The sequence below is a fragment of the Onychostoma macrolepis genome, chromosome 07 (genome assembly GCF_012432095.1).
Source record: "Onychostoma macrolepis isolate SWU-2019 chromosome 07, ASM1243209v1, whole genome shotgun sequence".
Classification (NCBI taxonomy): domain Eukaryota; kingdom Metazoa; phylum Chordata; class Actinopteri; order Cypriniformes; family Cyprinidae; genus Onychostoma; species Onychostoma macrolepis.
This window is the reverse complement of record NC_081161.1, coordinates 37,109,731-37,130,266: the sequence shown is the minus strand read 5'-3', so window position 1 is coordinate 37,130,266 and position 20,536 is coordinate 37,109,731. Positions and strand designations below refer to the sequence as shown.

The 20,536-nt window shown below is 38.3% G+C and overlaps 3 protein-coding genes across 6 annotated transcripts; all 3 read right to left on the bottom strand.

Annotated features, from left to right (window-relative positions):
- Positions 1-89: 89 nt before the first annotated feature.
- Positions 90-4,700, bottom strand: tmem179ba (transmembrane protein 179Ba). Of its 3 annotated transcripts, none has more exons than XM_058782209.1 (5): positions 4,381-4,700; positions 3,395-3,585; positions 2,391-2,528; positions 2,206-2,284; positions 90-1,478 (listed from the first exon to the last, which is right to left on the bottom strand). In XM_058782209.1, the coding sequence occupies exons 1-5, from the start codon at positions 4,477-4,479 to the stop codon at positions 1,323-1,325; spliced, it is 663 nt and encodes a 220-aa protein (XP_058638192.1). In that variant the 5' UTR covers positions 4,480-4,700; the 3' UTR covers positions 90-1,322. The 3 variants fall into 3 exon arrangements, with proteins under 3 accessions (XP_058638192.1, XP_058638194.1, XP_058638193.1); XM_058782211.1 differs by lacking the exon at positions 4,381-4,700 and adding an exon at positions 4,099-4,245 and having other exon boundaries at positions 92-1,478; XM_058782210.1 differs by lacking the exon at positions 4,381-4,700 and adding an exon at positions 3,780-3,865 and having other exon boundaries at positions 92-1,478.
- Positions 4,701-5,059: 359 nt separating this feature from the next.
- Positions 5,060-10,097, bottom strand: prox3 (prospero homeobox 3). Its single transcript, XM_058782361.1, has 5 exons — positions 9,448-10,097; positions 7,033-8,575; positions 6,343-6,450; positions 5,782-5,982; positions 5,060-5,692 (listed from the first exon to the last, which is right to left on the bottom strand). The coding sequence occupies exons 2-5, from the start codon at positions 8,539-8,541 to the stop codon at positions 5,504-5,506; spliced, it is 2,007 nt and encodes a 668-aa protein (XP_058638344.1). The 5' UTR covers positions 8,542-8,575; positions 9,448-10,097; the 3' UTR covers positions 5,060-5,503.
- Positions 10,098-15,565: 5,468 nt separating this feature from the next.
- On the bottom strand, positions 15,566-20,519 carry snx15 (sorting nexin 15). Of its 2 annotated transcripts, XM_058782362.1 has the most exons (8): positions 20,300-20,519; positions 19,778-19,813; positions 19,578-19,698; positions 19,333-19,448; positions 18,040-18,388; positions 17,803-17,952; positions 17,493-17,702; positions 15,566-16,162 (listed from the first exon to the last, which is right to left on the bottom strand). In XM_058782362.1, the coding sequence occupies exons 1-8, from the start codon at positions 20,399-20,401 to the stop codon at positions 16,050-16,052; spliced, it is 1,197 nt and encodes a 398-aa protein (XP_058638345.1). In that variant the 5' UTR covers positions 20,402-20,519; the 3' UTR covers positions 15,566-16,049. The 2 variants fall into 2 exon arrangements, with proteins under 2 accessions (XP_058638345.1, XP_058638346.1); XM_058782363.1 differs by lacking the exon at positions 19,778-19,813.
- Between the last annotated feature and the right edge of the window lie 17 nt (positions 20,520-20,536).

Genomic DNA, 20,536 nt, shown 5'->3' with positions numbered 1-20,536 from the left:
TATCTTTAAAATTAAATTAAATTTTTAAATTAAAAATATCTAAGTCGTCATCATGCACCTTTAGTATATAGATATTGTGAGACCATAAGCACTTGGTTGACAAATTTAATTGCTTTGAAATATTCACACAGCGATACACTCTGACATAGTGGGTTATACAACACATTTAGTATTCATAAAAACATCAGTGTATAATCCATAACCAGCAGTTCTAAAACAATAGTAGCAAGTTAAATGAAAATGTACAAAGTTACATAAAAAAAAAATTCAAAAAAAAGAGGAGAAGAAATTATTTGATGATGATGAAGCATTTAGTGGACACTGTGTTGCCGGGATGGGCGGAAGGACACTGTGTTTCTGAGGAATTTAGTGCTGTGGGCAGCACCTCGGATTTGGCACGTCGCCTATGGAAAGCGGATACCATCACAGGCCAAATTATGGATTTATGTCCCTGTCATCCCAAACACACACACACTCCAACCTCCCGTGGCTGTGTGCAGGAAAAAGCCATTAAAAATGACATCTCTACTGGGCACAAGATTAATAGCCAAACACTCTCGGAAAGACACTCTCAAGCAGTTTTGCTCATGTTAAGGACACCAAGGACTATGAGTAGGAGAAATGTGAAATTAGGGGGGAAAAAATACTTATGAGAGATTCCTGGCCCACAAAATAGGCACATGAGCACAGTCTAATGGGATTGATGGAGTAATTCATAAAAACAGACAGCAGAGGGCGAAAATGTTGCACATTAACAAAGAGCAGGCTTAAGTTAAAAGTTACAGTACAGTGGTTAACTTGGTTTGACTCCAGGTCAGTTACGTTCAATTTAATGGTTGTTATTCTACAAAAGTCTTTGTTCCTGAATTGACATATGTACTCATGAAATGTTTTAGCCAGTGAGTCACTAAAAACAAAGCCTTTTTTTTTTTTAAGATTTGCGTATAAACTCAAGTTTATTTTTTGATAGATTTGCCGCTTATGAAAACACTGACAATGTTGTCAGATTTGATCTCTTTACATAAAGCTGTGTCTCAATCAGTTCAGGTCACACCACCAATCTGGCAACCGCACACTATCACCTGCCAGGTCTGTGCTGCCAGCCACAGATCAGTAACCATGGCAACTAACCCTTGGCAATCCTAGTGAACAAAATCAAGACCGTATACTGAAGCTGCCAAAATCCTCTCGGCTCAGCTACCAAACTGCTAGCCAGCAGTGCGATTGTCAATGCGAGCGTATGTATGTGTGAGTGAGTGTGTTCAAGCGGCACACGGACTGCTTTAGTGTGGAGTGACATAGATTAGCTGTGTCTCTGTTCACTAAGAACGTCCTGGGCGGTTGAAGAAGGGCTCGGTTTCAGAAGGGGTCACTGATGGGTCCTCTCCTTCTGACCGGATTTCTGACCCTTTGTTACGCTGGACCAGGACCAGAACTGCTATGATCAACCAAATGAAGAAATTCACCCATACTGCTGTCTGAGAGCGAGCGAGAGAGAGAGAGAGAGAGAGAGAGGAAAAAAAAAAAAAAGTTTCTTAAAGATGATGCTAGGGAGAAAAAAAATAATAAAAAATAATATAATAAATGCTAGGGAGAAAAAAATATATATAATAAATAAATAATTTTAGGACTTTGTATTTAAAAGGCATTACATAAAAAAATAATTTCATGATACGGAATGATTTTTTTTTTTTTTATTGCCACGCCTGAAATTTCCCTCAAATAAAAAATAAAATATATATATATATATATATATATATATATATATAGTAGGCCATTGTAATTACAGACATTGCATAATAAAATAATTATAATAATTAAAATAAAATAATAATTTCACAATGTACTATGATCTTAATTTGTTTTTTTTTATTGCTATGCATCAAATTTCACATTTTAGATTTTGTTTTTTGTTCCTCTTATAAATTATATTAGAATGATTTCTGAAGGATCATGTAACTCTAAAGTAATGGCTGCTATCATTTTTTCTAGCTAGTTGCCAAAACATTTCTCATTTAGATTAATCTGATGAACTAAAATAACTAAAACTGAAAAAAATATAGCTTATAAAAACACCAAATTACTAAAACTTTAACTGAATTTAAAAAAAACAAAAATACAAAAATAAGAACTAATTCAAGATATATATGAAATGCTATTACAGTATCTCAATGTGTTTGTGATCAAGGTTTGTAGCTAGAGTACCTCTGCACTGTGTAGTCTGGAGTAGAACTGACTTCCAATTATAGGTTTCATCCAAAGCTTAGTTTCTGCTTCTTCACACCTGCAAATGCACAAAACCTACAAGTCATTTATGGTTGTTATCATGGTCAATACTGTCTGCCTGCAATAATCAAAAGCTATTACAGAGGTCTCTCGCTCACACTCACCTGGTTATATTTCTCACTGTTTGAGTCACTGAGTCACACAGTCTGTCTCGGCCGATTTTCAGGATGCATCCAGTCACCAAGAGGAAGAAGAGGAAGACTCCAGACAAGCCAAGAGTAACATTCATCCATAATTTCTCTCTGATATCAGACAACATTGCACAATGTTTGCATTACATTTTAGAAAAAAATATATTGTTGCGATCATTACATTTTTATCTTAATGCATTTAAATATTTTTCTGAGTATTCATAAGTTTTTGTGAAAAACACTTCATCCGTTCATGTGAACAAGGTTTTACACTCTGACAGTACAAGGACTGCTGTAACATCTCTTACTGAATTTGAAATTAGTTTTTTCCCCTACATTTAATAATGGTGCATAGATCATAATGTATTAACAGCGTGTTATTAATATAAATACACTACCATTTAACTGTTTGGGGGTCACCAAGAGTGTTTGTAATTAATATTTTCGCTCACCAAGGCTGCATTTATTTGATTAAACTATAACAAAAACAGTAACAGTGAAATATTATTACAATTTTAAATAAGCGTCATCTATTTTAGTATATTTTATATGTTGATTTCCTTCAGAAATCATTCTAATGTGCTGATATGGTTTAAAAAAAAAACATTTCTTATTAAAACCAAATCTGAAAACAGTTGTGCTGCTGCTGTTTAATTTTTTAATGCATCTGAAATATATATTTTTGTATCATAACATCATTTAAATCATTTCCATCACTTTTGATCAGTTTAATGCATAGTTACTTAAATAGAAGTACACATTTATTTTAAAAAAAATCTTACTTACTCCAATGTCACAGATCTAAATACTAACAACTTATTTTTATGAGTTTGCATCATATCCGGTTCCTCCTGCAATCCATCCATACTAGAGCACGGCATAACAGGAAACAGAAACGGCGGTACCTTCAGATAACCTCTGTTCTCATTCCTAAACCAAACTCACTAGCACATGATTTACTGTATTCCTGGACATACCGTTTCACCTCTCCGTCAACACAGGCCATGTAGATCCAGTAGAGTGTGAGTGAAAAGCAGAAGACGGCCACACACACTGAGATGGCTGACACAAAGTAACAAAGGGAAGGAGAACTGGATGAAAGCACACCGATGGATGAGGAGTTCAAACGCACTGAACCATACAGCATGCACTTCCCATCAAAACTGCCCTGTTTAAGAGAAAAAAGAAAGATAAACTCTGGTCATAAGATGCATGTTTATAACACAATGTAAACACTTCTCATGAATAAGGTACAACAAAGAGCTAAAGGAAAAAAATTTAAACAGCTCTTTTTTTAAAATTCATTTTCTATGGGGTTTGCCACGACTGAAGACCATCATTCTTGGTGGATAACATATGTACTGTTATTTTTCCCCACTCCTTTTCCTTGAGCTAGCAAGATGAAACCTGACTGAGGCGCCTTCAAACACTCTAATTTTACACACTCTTTTTCTGTTCATCTGACTTCAATAAGCCAATTACTTACTCCTAGGAGCAGATTCTCAGCAGGTCACATGACAGAAAAAAAGTTTTTTTTTTTTTAATTTAGGTGCTTCTCCTGTCACGCTTTCAGTTTCTCTTCACTTCCGGGTTCTACTTTTAAAACGTATTAGTAATTCTACAGCATGAATAAATACACTCGACGCTATTAAAACATTTTTGAAAACGCTCCTAGTCTTACTTTATTCAGTCACATGACTCCGACGATTTTGAAGGCAACTCATGAGAGAGAGTACAACCACAAAATACCTCCAGAGAGAAAGTCACGATTTCACATGTCGATATTGCTAGGGAAAACACCAAAACGCATTTACTGCGCTAAACAAAGCTGTAAACAAGTTTTTATCCAACATTATTAACGTCTGAAACATGCATTTTGCCGTGTTTCCGAGCGCAAAGCGCCGTGTAACACCAGGGTGAAGTCTGTTATAGTTTTCTATGTGAAATAACAAATAGCAGATACCTGTGAGATTGTAACAGAGGCGGCTGTGATGATCCCGCAGATAAAACAGCTGGCGTATAACAGCAGCTCCAGCAGCTGCAGAGGCCTCGGCAGCGCCATAATAACTCCACACTGTCTTTAACCAGCCGCGGCGGCGCACAGACACACACTCTTGAGTTAACTACAATCATGTGATCGAACCACATTCCCTTGCATTTCTCTTAAGTATAGCATCAAAATAGGTCACAATTGTGATAATGACCATACCACCTTATTTTAGTAAATACAAAATTGTTTTGAGTGTTTTAACTGCTTCTAACTAGATTTTAGTGTATAACTAGATTAACTATGATTATACCAAGACCTTATCACTTGTAAATGAATTTTTAGTTTCTGTCAAGACCACTCCACACAGCAAAAAAGCCCTTACACTTATAATTAGTCAACCAATCTTGAATGTAAAACAAGTATTGACTGCAATAGATGTTCATTCCAGTGCTGTCAGGTGTTTGGGCAGCTTCAGGGTAAGTAACTGTCAGTTTCATCGTCTGAGAGCCAGGGTCTCTTTACTCTCCCACAGTAGAGCATATGAAATTTTCATGTTGTTTAGTGTACTCAGCCAGTGATATGTCGTGTGAGGCTGCATATGCATTTTACAACGTGCATTTAGCACTAAATTGTAGCATTGACTGACAGCAAGGAGTGTTTGACTTATTTTATTACACGACAACACAGGTTCACAGAAACTCGGCAACATTATATAACAAGTAACAAGTAATATAAAAAATCATAAGCCAACCAGGCCTGCATTTTCAGATAAATTAATAAGCATTAATGTAACAGCAAATAAAATGAGAATTTTTTTTTTCATTTAATCAGAATGCTTTTCAGTGCCTACTAGAATAATGCTGGACTAAAGTAGAATCATCAGTCAGATAATGTTTAAACAAGTAATACTTTAGAGCATCATGATGATGATAATAAACCACTTATTCAGTGTTCTCAATCTTTACAGCACAGTTTTGTATTTTCTTAGTTCTTTGCCATTAATTCAAATTGTTAACTGTTCTGTGCACACTTATGATATCAATCCATGCACAGTGTTTTTACGAGGCTGTGCATGTGTTTGTGGGATAAACTCTATTTAACCCATCCGGTAAGAGTCCGTGGGGCAGCCAGGCAGACGGAAGCTGTCAGGCACCGGGCTGTCTAATTTACAGATGATCTTGTAGATGGCCTTCTTCCAGCACGGATCAGCATCCCGACCATTCTGTATGGCAGAGAAAAACTCCCTCAGGGCCACCTCAGATACCTCCACAAACCTCTCTGGAACCTAGAAAACGCACATGATGTTTATACACATAATTAAACAGTTACATGCACCACTCGAGCCTTTACACACGTGCACATGCACACACTGACCTGGTAATCATTGCTCTTATTGTAGTGCATGTTGAGAATGCGGTAGAGCTCAGTGTCTCTGCCCAGGCGGAGTGCTCTTTCCCTGGCAGATGCAAGCCCCTCTCTGGCTGCCTGACGGGCAAAGCGCTCCATCTGGATATAGAAGAACTCCCGGAAGTTACTGAACCACTTAATCAGCTGGGAAGTGACACAGCGATTGAACTGTGTAGAGAAAAACAGAAACGGCAAGTTAATTCCGGCAGCATTTCAAAAGATGGCATATAATGATTGTAAGTAAGCACATTTTAAGACACTGTGTGATGTTTAACATAAAAGACACCAATACAGCTTTAATATAATACACAATTTCAATAAACGTTCCATAGATAGTCATTTATTATAAATGCAGGAACGTTTTCTGACTATTCTAATTGAGCCAAAGCGTTCCAAAAGGAAACCGTGCCACACTGCTTTATATAGGTCAGCGTAAATTCATTCAATAAATCATTAGCCCATATGATTTGTGCAGGTTATGCACACACAGCTATACTATTTTGTGTTCAGGATATGAATGATGCTCACTTTGACATCAGGGAAATATGTCTTGAGTGTGCTGGAGCTGGGGTAGCGCGTGTAGAAGAACAAGAGTTTGGCTTTCTTCAGATGGCATGGAGAGAGACCTTCCTGAGAGTGTAGATGGTTAAGGAATGCAAACAAATACTACCATTCAAATGTTAGGGGACTGTAATATTTTTTGCAAATCATTTTTAAGTAAATCTCTCATGTTCACCATGGCTATTTAATCAAACATTCTGGGGAAACGGTAATATTGTGAAATATTATTGCAATAAAAAAAAAACTGTTTTCTATTTTATTTGTTGCTGTAATGACATAGCTGAATGTTTAGCAGAAATTACTCCAGTCTTCAGTGTCACATGTTCCATCAGAAATCATTCTAATGCTGATTTGCTACTTAAGAAACATTTCTTATTATTATCAATGTTGAAAACAGCTGTGCTGGTTAATATTTTGGTGAAAACCGTGAATTGTTTTTCTTCAGGATTCCTTGATTAATAGAAAGTTCAAAAGAACAGCATTTATTTGAAATATTGAGTGACATTATAAATGTCTTCACTGTCAATTTAAAACATCCTTGCTGAATATAACTATTAATTTCTTTAAAAAATACCATAGTGACCCCAAACTTTTGCACAGTAGTGTATACATATTTATAAATGTGAATCTATTTTCACAGCTTTTACAAAAGGATATTGACCCAGCAGCAAGATAGAGTGCTGCATCTCCTCCATCCACCACTCCTGCTCCACCTCCTCTCATCCCTACTTCCCTCGCTCTATCCGACGAAGAGGGGTCTAGCTGGCCCAGCAACGGGAGTGGTGGGAACGCAGAGTTGTGTGAACGGAAGTCCATGAAAGACTCAGACAGGCAGTCCTTATGAAGAGGCAAACTGGAGAGGGAGCGGGTAAAGAAATTCTGCATGGTGTAGTGAAGAAGGGGCAGGGGAACGGGGTTGTCTGGGGGATAGGAGGGCAGGAAGTGCTCTTTGCTCCTAGGGGGTAAAAGAGCCGGTAGAGGAGGCTGGGGTAGCGGAGCGAGGCTGGGATTGGCTTGAGGCAGGAGGAGGTCTTTGTGTACACTCTGAGCAATAGGGGCCCTCTTGTCTTGAGGACTCTTTGTGACAAGTGGCAACGCTTCCACCTGCTCTGCCGCACGAGTTCTCGGCCTCCGGTCTGGGTTTAGATCCAACGTCATGCTGGTTTCTTGAGGAACGGCGGTGGATGTGACTGCAGAGGGGTCGGTTTCGGCATAGAGGCGGACAACTCTGTCGATGACTTGAGCCACAACATTTGCCAGCTCTTGTTTTAGAGCTTGAGCAAACTTCTGCCCTCCTTCGGCGCTCTCCCACTCACCTCTGACCAAGCTGCATCCCAACCACACCTGATCGCCATTTAACTCCAAATCCAGGTCCATGGAGGTCTCTGGAAACATCCCGGCATTCCCATTGGTTTCATTGGGTTTCTTAGACGAACAGCGCGGGGGAGAAAATCCACTGCCGATGAGCGGATCGTCGCTGTCGGAAAACATCTCCGCAACCTCATCGAGATTGATCGCCCCGTTCTCTTGATCTTCCTCTCCTCCTTTCTCATCATCCGCCTGCCCTCCGTACACTTTCCACACCTTGCGTTGGAGTTCCAGAAGTTTCCCTCTGGTTTCCTCCAGCTGGAGCTTCAGTTCTTGCCGCTGTCGCTTCCTACCTTCCCTGCTTTCCTTCCTGTTCCCTTGTTCTGCTGCCTTCCTCTCGTCCATTCTAACTGAAGCGGTACCCTTCCTCCCCCTCTTCCCTTCTCTCCTCGCTTCTTCTTCGCTTCTAGCTGCCGTGTCCATCCTGAGTCTCTTAACTCTTGCAAAATCCTGCCCCCAGTCGCCAGGCTCGGGAGCCGAACCTTGTCCCCGTTCTCCAGGACAGCGCTGCGAAGATGCCGTAGCTCCAACGGCAAACTCTCTCTTCCCAAACACATCCTCCTCACTTACATCATCATCTACCAGAAGCCCAGGGAACAAGCCCTGGCGCTGTCGGAAACTACTCCACCTTTGGGACGCGCTGTTGGGGTGCATGAGAGGGGAGAAGAGCGGGTGGGAAGACAGGCCGCCGGGGGAAAATCGGTGGCTTGAGGGGTTGGAATCTGGCAGGCTGCGATACAGTTCGAAGGGACACATCTGGGAAGGCTGCTGATGAAATCGATCCGAAGGGGAATCCATAGTCCCCTTTTCCGTTCTGATCTAGTTTCAGGATCTTTAAAGAGAACAATAAATGCATAATCGTAGACAAAAATATGCAGCTATTTGGACGGGTTTAAAAATTGTTCATAATCCTCTCATTGTTATCAGCATCATCATCGGCTCTTTTTTTCCTCTCTGCATGTGTGCGTTATCTATCTGCTGACAGCTGTACCCTGTGTTTGTTCAGACTGTTGACTCTATTGCTCTCATCCTTCTTTCTTTCTCTCTCTCTCTCTCTCTCTCTCTCTCCCTCTCCCACACACATACTCAGCACAACACAAATACATGGATGGTGAGACAGTAAATATTTTAATGAGATTACTATAGTCCCAAAGCTCTAAATTTGCATTTTAACTTAATTCATACCTTGTAGTACTAAATAGAGTTTTGTTTATAGATAGATAGATAGATGGATAAAAACTCCTAAAATCATATTCTATCCTAAAATCAGATTAATAGAAATTACTCTCCTAAACTGACGTTTATGCATTTTCCTCATTGGCACAAATGCCACAGATGTCATCAGATTACTGCTGGAATATAAAGCCGTTTAACTGCCGTGAAAAAAAAAATGTAACAGATGGAAGGACAACACCCTCACGGATAAATTATAGAAATTGATTTGCGTTAATTACTGACACACTAACCAACTCGCCGTAAATAATATCGCAGAGTTCACATCAAAGTTTTCTTCTCGTTATGAAGACGGATATATCGCTCCTGCTTGAATACCGGTGCAGAGCGGACATTTGTAAACTCCGCGCGCTCGTGTCGCAGATTCATTAACAGATAAACTGATGAGGCGCGTTTGACAAGGACAAACAAATACGCACATGTCACAAAAGGTAACGTTAAAAAGGAACAGAAAAAGATCTAAAAACTTACAAAACAGTCAGTCAGAAAGCATCCCCCGGTCGGTCGCAGTCCTGTCGTGTTATATTTCGGTCTCGTCGAGGTGTCCGCTGGTCACCGGCAGCATCAGCGTTAAAAGCGCCACCGAGTTTCCTGTTATTGCTGTCGCTCCTGTCTCGCGCTGTCCATCTCTCATCCTCGCGCACTCTATCGCGTGGTGATCAGCCAGTAGGCGTCGAGGCGTGAGGGAGGGATGTCCGCTGCCCAGCGCGCGCACGCGCACACACACACACACACACACACGGTTTACTGTTCCTCTCTCTCTCTTTGACTCTCTCACACACTCTCCACGTGGGGCAACTACTTGGTTATGAGCCAGCACCAATCAAAAACGACCCGATTTACTAAAATAATCTGATGTACATATATGGTAAGTATACCATGGTTACCTTTTTTTCTGACAAAATTACTTGTTAATATTTTTAATTAATGACTGATTAGTAATATAGGGTCTCATTCAAGCAATTTAAAAAGCTGTTGGTTTTATCTAAAGTCATAAATCCAATTGGAATTATGATTGAAAGTGATTCTAGAAGGAGAGAAAAGAGAAACTTTCTTAGAACAGAACACAGTAGATCTCTCTCTCTCTCTCTCTTTTTTTTTTTTTTGGTACATAAAGCTCACCACAGAACATTGTTCACATAGCCTATAGGATAAAATGCCCCTGTACTACATTAATGCCTAACAGTTTGGGGGCAGCAAGATTTTATTTTACTTCTTGAAAGAAATACTTTTATTCTGCATGCAAGGATGCATTACATTGATCAAAAGTGAAAGTAAAGATTTATATAGTTATACATACATTTTCTAGCTATTAATCAAAGAATCCTGAAAAATCAATCTCCCTAAAAAATTAAGCAAAACAACAGTTTTTCAGCATTGATAATAATAATAAGTGTTTCTAGAGCAGCAAATCAGCATATTAGAATGATTTCTGAAGGATCATGTGGCACTGAAGACTAGCGTAATGGCTGCTGAAAATTCAGCTTTGCATCAAATAAATTACCTTTAAAAAATATTAAAATAGGAAAATATTAATTTGATAATAGTACACAATATTAATGTTTCACTGTATTTTTGATCAAACAAATGCAACCTTGTTAAGGATAGGAGACTTCTTTCAAAAACATGAAGATATCTTACCAAGCCAAACTTTTGAACGGTAGTGTATATCACAAGAAATGTAAAGAAAATCTTTCACAATTTTAAACCCTTTATAGCTCATTTAAATGTCTAGTAAGACATTATTAAAATAGATTACTAATAAAGAACATGCAAAATGCAAAAAGGCTTCCAAATAGGAACATATCTGCTTCTCTGTGGATTCTATTTCTGTTTTCACTGGAATGCTTTAGGAGAGGTTCTAAATAATAATAGAACTCTAATAGCAACTGTGCACACATTCTTTTAAGTCTTTTTTTTCTCATTTTCTTTTTCATGACAATTATGACTAATACCACATAAGAGCTATAGTAACACTGACTGTAGCATGTTGGAAACCTATGATTACAATTTTTGTAGAATTGATTGTTTTGAGAGAGGATGGATATTTACTAGTGTGCAAAAAAAACAAAAAAAAACAAGATAATAGGCTGATACATAATATACACAATATTTCAGAACTAAAGGGTCTGTTTTTTGTTTTACTAAATTAACTTTTTTTTGATTATGTATTCCCCCAAATATGTGCCCTATGAGACTGTATGGCAAGGCCAGAATGAAAAAGCAGCAACAGAGCTCTTCATAATCAGAGACTCCTCCACCCCTCAATGTGTGAAAGCTGATTATCGGTCCCTCCACTCCTCTTCATAGCACCCCTTCTCTCTCTTTCATTGTTTCCATCACTCCCTCTCTCCCCCACTTCACTGAAATACCCCTCAACCAACCAAACTGTTCACAATAACCACTGGCTCCTGTTGTTATGGAAACAAGAAATGTGACACAAAGCCTTATTAATAAAAGGTGCTTGTGACTATAGAGCGATCTAAGTAAACAAATGTAATTGAAAGGAAGTTTTAAAAAAACAAATATTGGACAGACACAGTACAGATAGAACATTTACACACCCTGCATACTTTGACAAGTGGCGTTAACGGTAAACGGATTCCTGTCTGTTTCATTTCTGACTCAATTGATTTCTCTGTAAAAATTGACTAAGTGTGCAACGCAGGTGTTAAATTCCTTGCTAAATTCCTTATCCGTTAATACAGTCCATTTGCACTGCAAACATACACACACCTTTTGTAAGGTCAGGCCGAAAGGCTTTTTGAACTACATTAGCAACTCACACTGAATCCTTTGAACCGAAGCCAAATGACTGACAGCAAACAATATTAAAATGCATGAGCAATTCTAACAAAGAGCTATGAAATACACCAAAGGGACGCAGCCATTTGCGAGCAGTGTTTTAAAAATGCCACACGAATGTCGATCCTTTCAAATGGTGGGAGACATATCAAAATGTCTCATTTGAATGAGTCACGATCAAACATATTGCATTATGAGTCGGTAATATGCACGGAATGAAAATGCGGTATCCAGCGGGGAGAGAGAGAGAGAGAGAAAGCAGGAGTGGAGATAGACGTTTGAGGGGGTCGATGGACAGGCAAAGTGTTTGCCCATTGGCCGCCTCTGAGGGAAAGTGTGTATGAGAGGAAAGAGCACTCACACATTCAGCCTTGGGCAAGGTGACTGAGGGGAGACAGTGAGTGACAACTGCTGTTGAACTAGAGGATATTCAATCCGAGGGGACACAATAATGAATCCAGTCCTCAGGAATTAGTACCACATAGACGTCAAAACCCCAGGGAAGACAAATCCACACAAGCAGGATGTCAGAGTGTTATAGTATATAAAAAAGAGGATAATATCTATAGATGGATATATCAGCCAGGCTGATTAAATGGGAGATATTTTGAGATTATCTTTGCAGGATGACCAAAAACGGTCATTTTACCTAGTGTCAGTATAAAAGAAAATTACGAAAAGCTTTACGCACATCATGCACATCTGTTTTCAGATATATCTTTAGTGACCTTAACAATAAGGTTTAGCTTGTTAGCCTTAAAGTTAATGAATTTGGTATCATTGTTTCTGTTTTTCACATTTAATTCAGTGTGTTACTTGCTATTACATTGTTATTGTTTGTAAAAAATAATTATCAGTTTTTGATAGAAAACAGTTTCAAAGCCATTTTTGTCTGTTCTGTAACAAAAAAAAAAGTATTTTTTATAGGTTCACGTATCTATATTATATTTGTTTGAGGTTGTCCAGATTTTTTACTTTTTTTGAAAGAAATCTCTTTTGTGCTCACCAAGGCTGCATTTATTTGATCAAAAATAAATAAATACATACATGCATAAAAATTATATTATACACAAAACAAAAATATTACAATTTAAAATGACTGTTTTCTATTTTATTATATATAAATAAAATGTAAATTACTCCTGTAAAGTTATTTTTACTCCAGTCTTCAGTATCACATAATCTTTCAGAAATCTTCTCATATGCTGATTTGATGCTCAAGAAACATTTCTTATTATTATCAATGTTGAAAACAGTTGTTCTGCTTTATATTTTGTGGAAGCCTTTTTTTATTCAGAAAGTTGTTCAAAAGAACAGCTTTTATTTGAAACATAAACCTCTTGTAACATGATAAATATCTTTAATGTCACTTTTGAACAATTTAATACATCCTTGCTGAATAAAAGTATTAATTGTTTAAAAAAATAAAATAATGACCCCAATGGTTTGAACAATTTTCGGAGCACACACATAAAATGATTATTTTGGGCCTGTGAATTTTAGGGCTATATCTGCATTATATCAGCTATCAGCCACCCTGCATTTTAGATATCAGTCGAGCAGTAGATTTAACCATCGCACCACTGGATCCCTGTTTCAGCAGCTTTCTGATAAAACTCCTCTTTACTGAAGCTCTGTTTTGAGTTTACGCCTCTGACCTTGAGCTTCAGGAAACTGACTGCGGTAATGCACATTATTAAAACCGTGAGTGTGTGCATGTCTTCAATGGATTGTCCTTGTCCTCTCAGCACCGCAAACATATTCTTTGATCTTTGACCGGAATGACTCTCACAATGCAGTGGAGAACCTCAGGAATACAATATAATGCACCGACTCGCGCTCTCAACCGCGCACAGATCCCACAGACGTGAGAAAACGCGCTCGCACGCACACACAATTTCACTCAGTCTCCCTCTCAGTCTCTCCGCAGTACTCAGGTTGCAATTATCCTCTTTGGCTGGAGTGTTTTGATGGTATAATTGCCATGGACACTGAGGAGAGAGGGATTGGTGAGTGAGAGATAGAATGAGGGATGGAGAGGGGGAGAGAGGGACATCGAGAGCTGACACTCTCAGCATGCTAATGCCCAAACACACTCCATCTCCCCCCGTTTTCCTTTTTGTCACTCTCTTCATCACACACACACGCACACACACACACACACACACAGGTGCGGTAACCTCTCTCCATTCCACATTCTCTCCAGGCAGCCAAAACAGCAAATACACAAGCCCGACGGGAGAGCGAGAAAGAGAGAGAAAACAACAGTAGGAGGGAAACGAGAGGGATATTTTCCATCCACTGACAATAGAGATGATCCACGCTCATCCTCTGCTCATCCCTCAGTTCTTTCTGCTATGTAATCCTTTTTGTCCTTTATATTCGTTCCTTCCCTTTTACCCCACTTCAGAAACAGAGCCAAAGTGCGAGCGACTGCCTTAAACACGATGGCCTTAAGAGATGGGGCTTTATCTGCGCTGATGTCTTGATCGAGTCTAGGCAAAACAGCGACATCTGGTGGTGGATTCAGAAACTGCACTCAAACTCCCTAAAGTTAACATGACACGAAAATTGACCTATTCCCGGCGTTGTGCCAAATTCTGACCCCCGCCAGATTACTACCCCCCTAGTATTGGTAGGTTTAGGGTTAGGGTTAGGGTTAGGCAATCAGGTAGCGATTTCAACGAGAGGGGGTAATAATTTGGCAGGGGTCGAAAATGGGCACAACACCAGTCCTACTGTGCATGATTCATAAGTTTGTCTTTCAAACGCCTTTTCTTTTTGTTTGATGTCACCTAGGCCGTGCTGGCTATTGGTTAATAATTACCGATAATCAAAGCCATTTAGACATTGTTTTAAACAACAATTCCAAATTCAAAAAGCACTGAATGGATTAAATTCATTATGTTAAAGGATCAGTTCATCCAAAAATGAAAGCAGTGAATGGGTGCTGTCAGAATGAGTCAAAACAGCTGATAAAAACATCACAATAACTAGTCCATAATCCATAATAAAACTTTCTTCAGTGAGAAAATCCATTGCCTGTTGTCCTCATGTCAAAATCCATATTTATTTAAAATAGTTTTTGCTTGTAAGCAATGCTTGATCTGTGCATATTTCTCTCCTGATTCAGAAAAGACAAATAATATGGATAGACGACTTGTATTTTAGCCAGAAGCAATAGTTTGAACTTGAAAAAAAGTCTTCTTACAAACATGCCGTTTTCATTGGAGTCGCATGGATTATTGTAATGTTTTATCAGCAGTTTGAAATCTCATTCCGACGGCACCCATTCAATGCAAATGATCCATTGGTGAGCAAGTGATACAATGCTAAATCCAAATCTGTTCGATGAAAAGACAAACACATCTACACGGCCTGAAGGTGAGTACATTTTCAACTTGTATTGAACCTGGAACATTTATTTAAGTTGCAGCTTGCTTGCCAATATCCCATGCAGCAATTTAATGCCAGCTAAAGCTAATGTAATAAATGCAACAGCAATAATAGCCAATAACAACAGCCTCCCCAAAATGGAGCACACTGTTTCTGGAGTGGAGTAACCCCATTTACAATCAACTCTAAACTCTGGTATGGAACGCCCACCATCCAATTAATTCCCACTGGAGGGAATCAAGTCCCTTCCTACATTCTGAATACACACTGAACAACCCATTCCACTCTGAATATCACATTACGGAAGTAAAATTGGTCACAAATGCCATTTTATGTTGATAATAACAAGTTATATATTAAATTACTTATAATTTACAAAACAGGCAGATTTCATTGAAAAGGCAATGTCTTCATTTAAACAACAGTCATTTACATAACAGCTTCATTTACACAACAGATCAACCATTGGATAAAATAAAAACAGACATTTCCAGTTCTTTAGGCTCAGAAAATGTATCAGATTATTAAGTTAAATAGTGTCAAATCAAGTTAAACTCTGTTGTGGTGGTCTTACAGTGCAGGGAGTATAATGCTGTTGGACATATCCTACAAGTGTAACTATTTGAGTAAGCGGGAAGGTAAGTGTGGGAGTCAAGTGTGTGTGTGTGTGTATGTTGACTGTGTGGGTGGTCGGCGAGTTGCACTTAAGTGAAACTGTGGTGGAATTGTTTCAATATGTGTGTGTGTGTGTGTGTGTGTGTGTGTTAGTCAAAACTCAGTTGATGAGAGTACGTATGTGGGAGTGTGCTTGGATGTCCCAGGTTTGATGAAGCTTGAGTTAGTATGTATGAGTGTGTGTGTAAACTGTTTCTCTATGTATTGTGGTCCTGAGTGGGAGTCTGTATGGAGAGAAGTCTCTCCGCATGCTCTAGGATTTCAGCAATCTTCCTCTTCACTGCTTCTCTCCTCTTCAAATCTACATCTCCTAGCGAGAGAGAGTGAGTAATAGAAAGAGAAGAGAAAAAGGGTAGAACAAAGGGATGTTGTGAGGTTTGGTTTCCTCCTACCATTTAAATATTTTGCATTGCATCCAAATAGAGCTCATTTCCTGCTTTGAGGAAAAAAAACATTGCATGTTAATGTCCTTGTGCTGAGAGGTACTCTGCTCTTTCCTCTCAAATAATTTAATCATGCCAGGGTCATCCTGACCACAGCAAATTGGCATTTGGCTGATTTAGGATCTGTAATCTGCATATGGGGCCAGTTTTTCATTTTTATTTTTATTTAGATGGAAAACAAAAAGAAGAAAAAAAACTACAATTTTCATTGAAACAGCAATGTTTTGGTCATGCAATCTATTAAAACATTGCGGTGTTATTAAATATTTGAAAGCAACGACAGTGTACAGGATTCATAATTCTCTCTTAATACTATTTTTCAACACATCTGCCTGCAACCATTCGGGTGAGTGAGGGAGAGGTGTTTATTTTTTGTAATAATAGGTAAAATCTCATCCAGTTGTAAATTAATATACACTACCATTCAAAAGTTTAGAGTGAGTATTATTTTTTTTTACATTTTTGAAAGATATCAATGCTATTACTAATAAGGACAAATTAAATTGATTAAAAAAATAGTAATACAATTTATAATGTTTAAAATCAAATAAATACTCTTCTTTTGGACGCTCTCTTCATTAATTAATGCTGAAAAAAACATAGCACAGTTTCCACAAAAATATTAAGCAGCACAACTGTTTTCAACACTGATAAGAAATGTTTCTTGAGCAGCAAATCAGCATTTCAGAATGATTTCTGAAGGATCATGTGACACTGAAGACTGAAGGAATGGCTGCTGAAAATACAGCTTTTCAATCACAGGAATAAAGTACTTTTTAAAATATATTTCAACAGATAACAGTCATTTTAAACTGTAATAATATCTCACAATATTACTGTATTTTTGATCAAATAAATGCAGCCTTGATAAGCATAATGAGTATAGAAGTCTTTAAAAAATGTTACCGACCACAAAATTTTGAAGGGTAGTGTACCTATTTTGCATTTTAAACCTAATTTTGTGCACATTGTAACTTTCAGTTCATTATTAACACTGGAAATGAAAAGTGAAGTCAAGCACATGCATTGTGGGATACTATATTCCCTACAGTGTGCTTTGTTGAATACACATTGATAAATGTAGTATTTAGTATCAGGGTATTCCATGCATACAGACAATTATCACAGTGTGCACAGTATATAAATGATATGCTGCAGTTTGTTAGTCTATTATCAAGAACAGCCTCCTTCTCTTACCTTGCACTCCTTTCATAAATAAATCAACAGCCGTCCTATATCGTTGTACTGCTGCACTGTATTCGCCGTTTCTCTCTTTTTCCTGGGCGGCCTTCAGCTCTTCATTGGCCTGGTACACATAGCTCACATCTCCAGCAGACTCAGTCCCATCTGGAATGGTTAGAGGAACGGACAGGAGTTCAGCGTGGCTGGGTGATCCATACGGTTGATCTGGAAGATTGGGTAAGGCGATGAAAGAGGTTTGCATTAAAAAACCCAGAAAGCCAATTATATGTAGAAATGATGAGATAAACCGTGCAGACTTCATTACCTTCTTTGGCACATGGGTCAAAAATAGCAAGGTCTGTATCTGAAAGCGGAGGCGGGGCCTTGTATGAATGTTCGTCCAATCCCGAGTCAAACAGTGAATCAAACTCCTCTGACTGGTCAACTGGAGACCCCGGAATTTCAAGTGAGGCATCTGGAAGATGAAAAGCGGGAATAGAACAATTAGTTATGATGGAAATCAAATAAGACATAATAGGATTGATAACTGTAACAAACTAACGTGTTGTAGTGTCGGTAGCAGCAGCAGAGCATTGGTCTGTGCCGTTATTCTGATGTGCTGTGATGTCAGTCTCTCTCTCTTTTTCTGTCAGTCCTTGTATTTCCGTTTCGCTGTGTGTTTCTTGTGTGGGGCTGCTTTCCGTGTCACTGAGAGCCTCAACTGCCAACTCAGGTTGGGTTAGATCTGTCAGTCTTTGGTTGGACTCCAGCTCCTGAATCTGGAGAGGAGCCTCTCTCCCCGTCTCCTCTTCAGCCAGCAGCTCAGTGTTTCTCTCAGGCAGGGGAATAAGAGGAGGCGGAAGAGATGTAGAAATGGCAGCTGTCTCCACTGGTCTTCTCACTTCTGCTCCCTAAGACAAGAGAAATAAGACCAAAAAGATGAGCAGAAAATAAACATTCTGTCATTTATTCACCCTCATGTTGTTCCAAACCTGTATGACAATGGACGAGAAGTCAACAAGAAGAAACAAAATCAGAAGAATATAGGACACAGGTCAAATATGGACGACTTATGGTACTTTTAGAGTGCTTTCTCAGTCTTGCAATTGACAATGGCTATTATGCACTCTGAAAAGGGCAACACACACACACACACACACACACACACACACACAAATATATAATATATGATACAATATTTTATATATACAGTTAAATGTTGTTTAAGAAGTCTTAAATTTTATTTTCACCAAGACTGCATTTATTTGATCAAAAAATCTGAAAAAAAAGTAAAATAGTATTACAATTAACATAAATAAATAAATAAATAAATTGAGTACATGTTTAAATGTAATTTATTCCTGTGATGCAAAGCTGAATTTTCAGCAGTCATTACTTCAGTCTTCACTGTCACATGATCCTTCAGAAATCATTATAATACGCTGACTTGATCAAAAATAATGTTTACATTACAGAAAATTATATTTCAGATACATACTGGTTAGTTTAATCACAGTTTCAAAGGTTATATATATATATATTTTAAACACTTATTTTTATTATCAATGTTGAAACCAGTTGCTGCTTAATATTTTTGTAAAAACTGTAATACATTTACTTTCAGTATTCTTATGATGAATAGATTACACTAACCTATACTGATGTGAAATAGAGATATCTGTAACAATGTAAAAGTCTTTACTGTCACTTTAGACAAATTACAACATCTTTGCTGAATAAAAGGTTTTTTTTAAATCATACTGAACCCAAACTTTTAAATGGTAGTGAACAGATTTTATAGGAAAAAAATCAAATAGAATACATGATATAAATATATTTTCCAGAAGAAACTTACCCTGAAGAATTCTTTGAGTTGAGGGCTGTTGTACAGAGCAGGAATATTTGTAGTGAAGAGCAGCATGGCTTCAGCTGCTTTCCTCCTCTCTTCAATCACAGCCTCATCAAAACGCCCTGTGAGAGAGAGAGATGAACAGACATACGGCATCAAGTCATACAAATTTTTATAAAACAAACAAACAGGTGAACTGGGTAATTTCTCTTTTGTTTACACATCATGTCTAGCAATTCTATTGACCTTACCAAAAACCTGGGCTCGTGGAAAAGAGGGAAACTCTTCTTGTCGTCTGAACAGATTCCTATGAGTGTACGCCAGCTCTCCATGTAATTTCTTCAGCTCTGAGTACCTCTTCCACACCACAACCTGCCAATCAAAGCAACAGTGAGCCCAATGCAACTCTGATCCAACATGCACATCTACAAATACAAAAGGATGCTCATACCTCTTTAACATTCTCTGGCTGTGTCTTTGATACAAACTACAGAGAAAGATACAGATAAATTAAACCTCACAACACCAAAGGGAGAGGATTTGAAAGGGCTGATTGTAAGCATTAATGAGGAAGGAGGAGACTGGTGCATGAGACACAGAAGTCACGTGACCTCGTCCCAGATCCTTAAATCACGAGTTTTACTGCAAACCAGATAAACAATGTACTAGTAGCTGTTAACCCCCTCTATGAGGATCGGTTGATCTGATTTATGCCTTTTGTATTTCTGAAGCACATTTTATCAAAGTGTACAAAGCAGTCTACACGTAAATCATAAATACATTGGTTATTTAATGAAATATTAATAAATTAGATACCTGGACTTGACACAACAGTCCATTCAAAACACTCAGATATCTGTGGCCCATACTCAGTCAATAACTATACAATATTTACAGTATTATTCCTCTCTGTGATAAGGAGATGAAACGTAAATATGATAATACAATAACGTTGTATTATTGTGCTACTAACCCTTGCTGTTACTTTATATTCCGTGTGTCCTTTCTCGTGTGTGCGTGGATCTGTCACAGTGAAGAAGCGGTTATATTCCTCTGTTTTGGTCTTTCGAGACATCACTGTCACATAAATATCTTTAAATTTACAATAATATAAATATGGGGAAAGAATCAAGCTCCGTGACTGGTACTGTGTTGGACTGTTGACAGTTTGGAGCAGTTACTTCCTGCTTTGAGAGGAGCGCATGCGCAG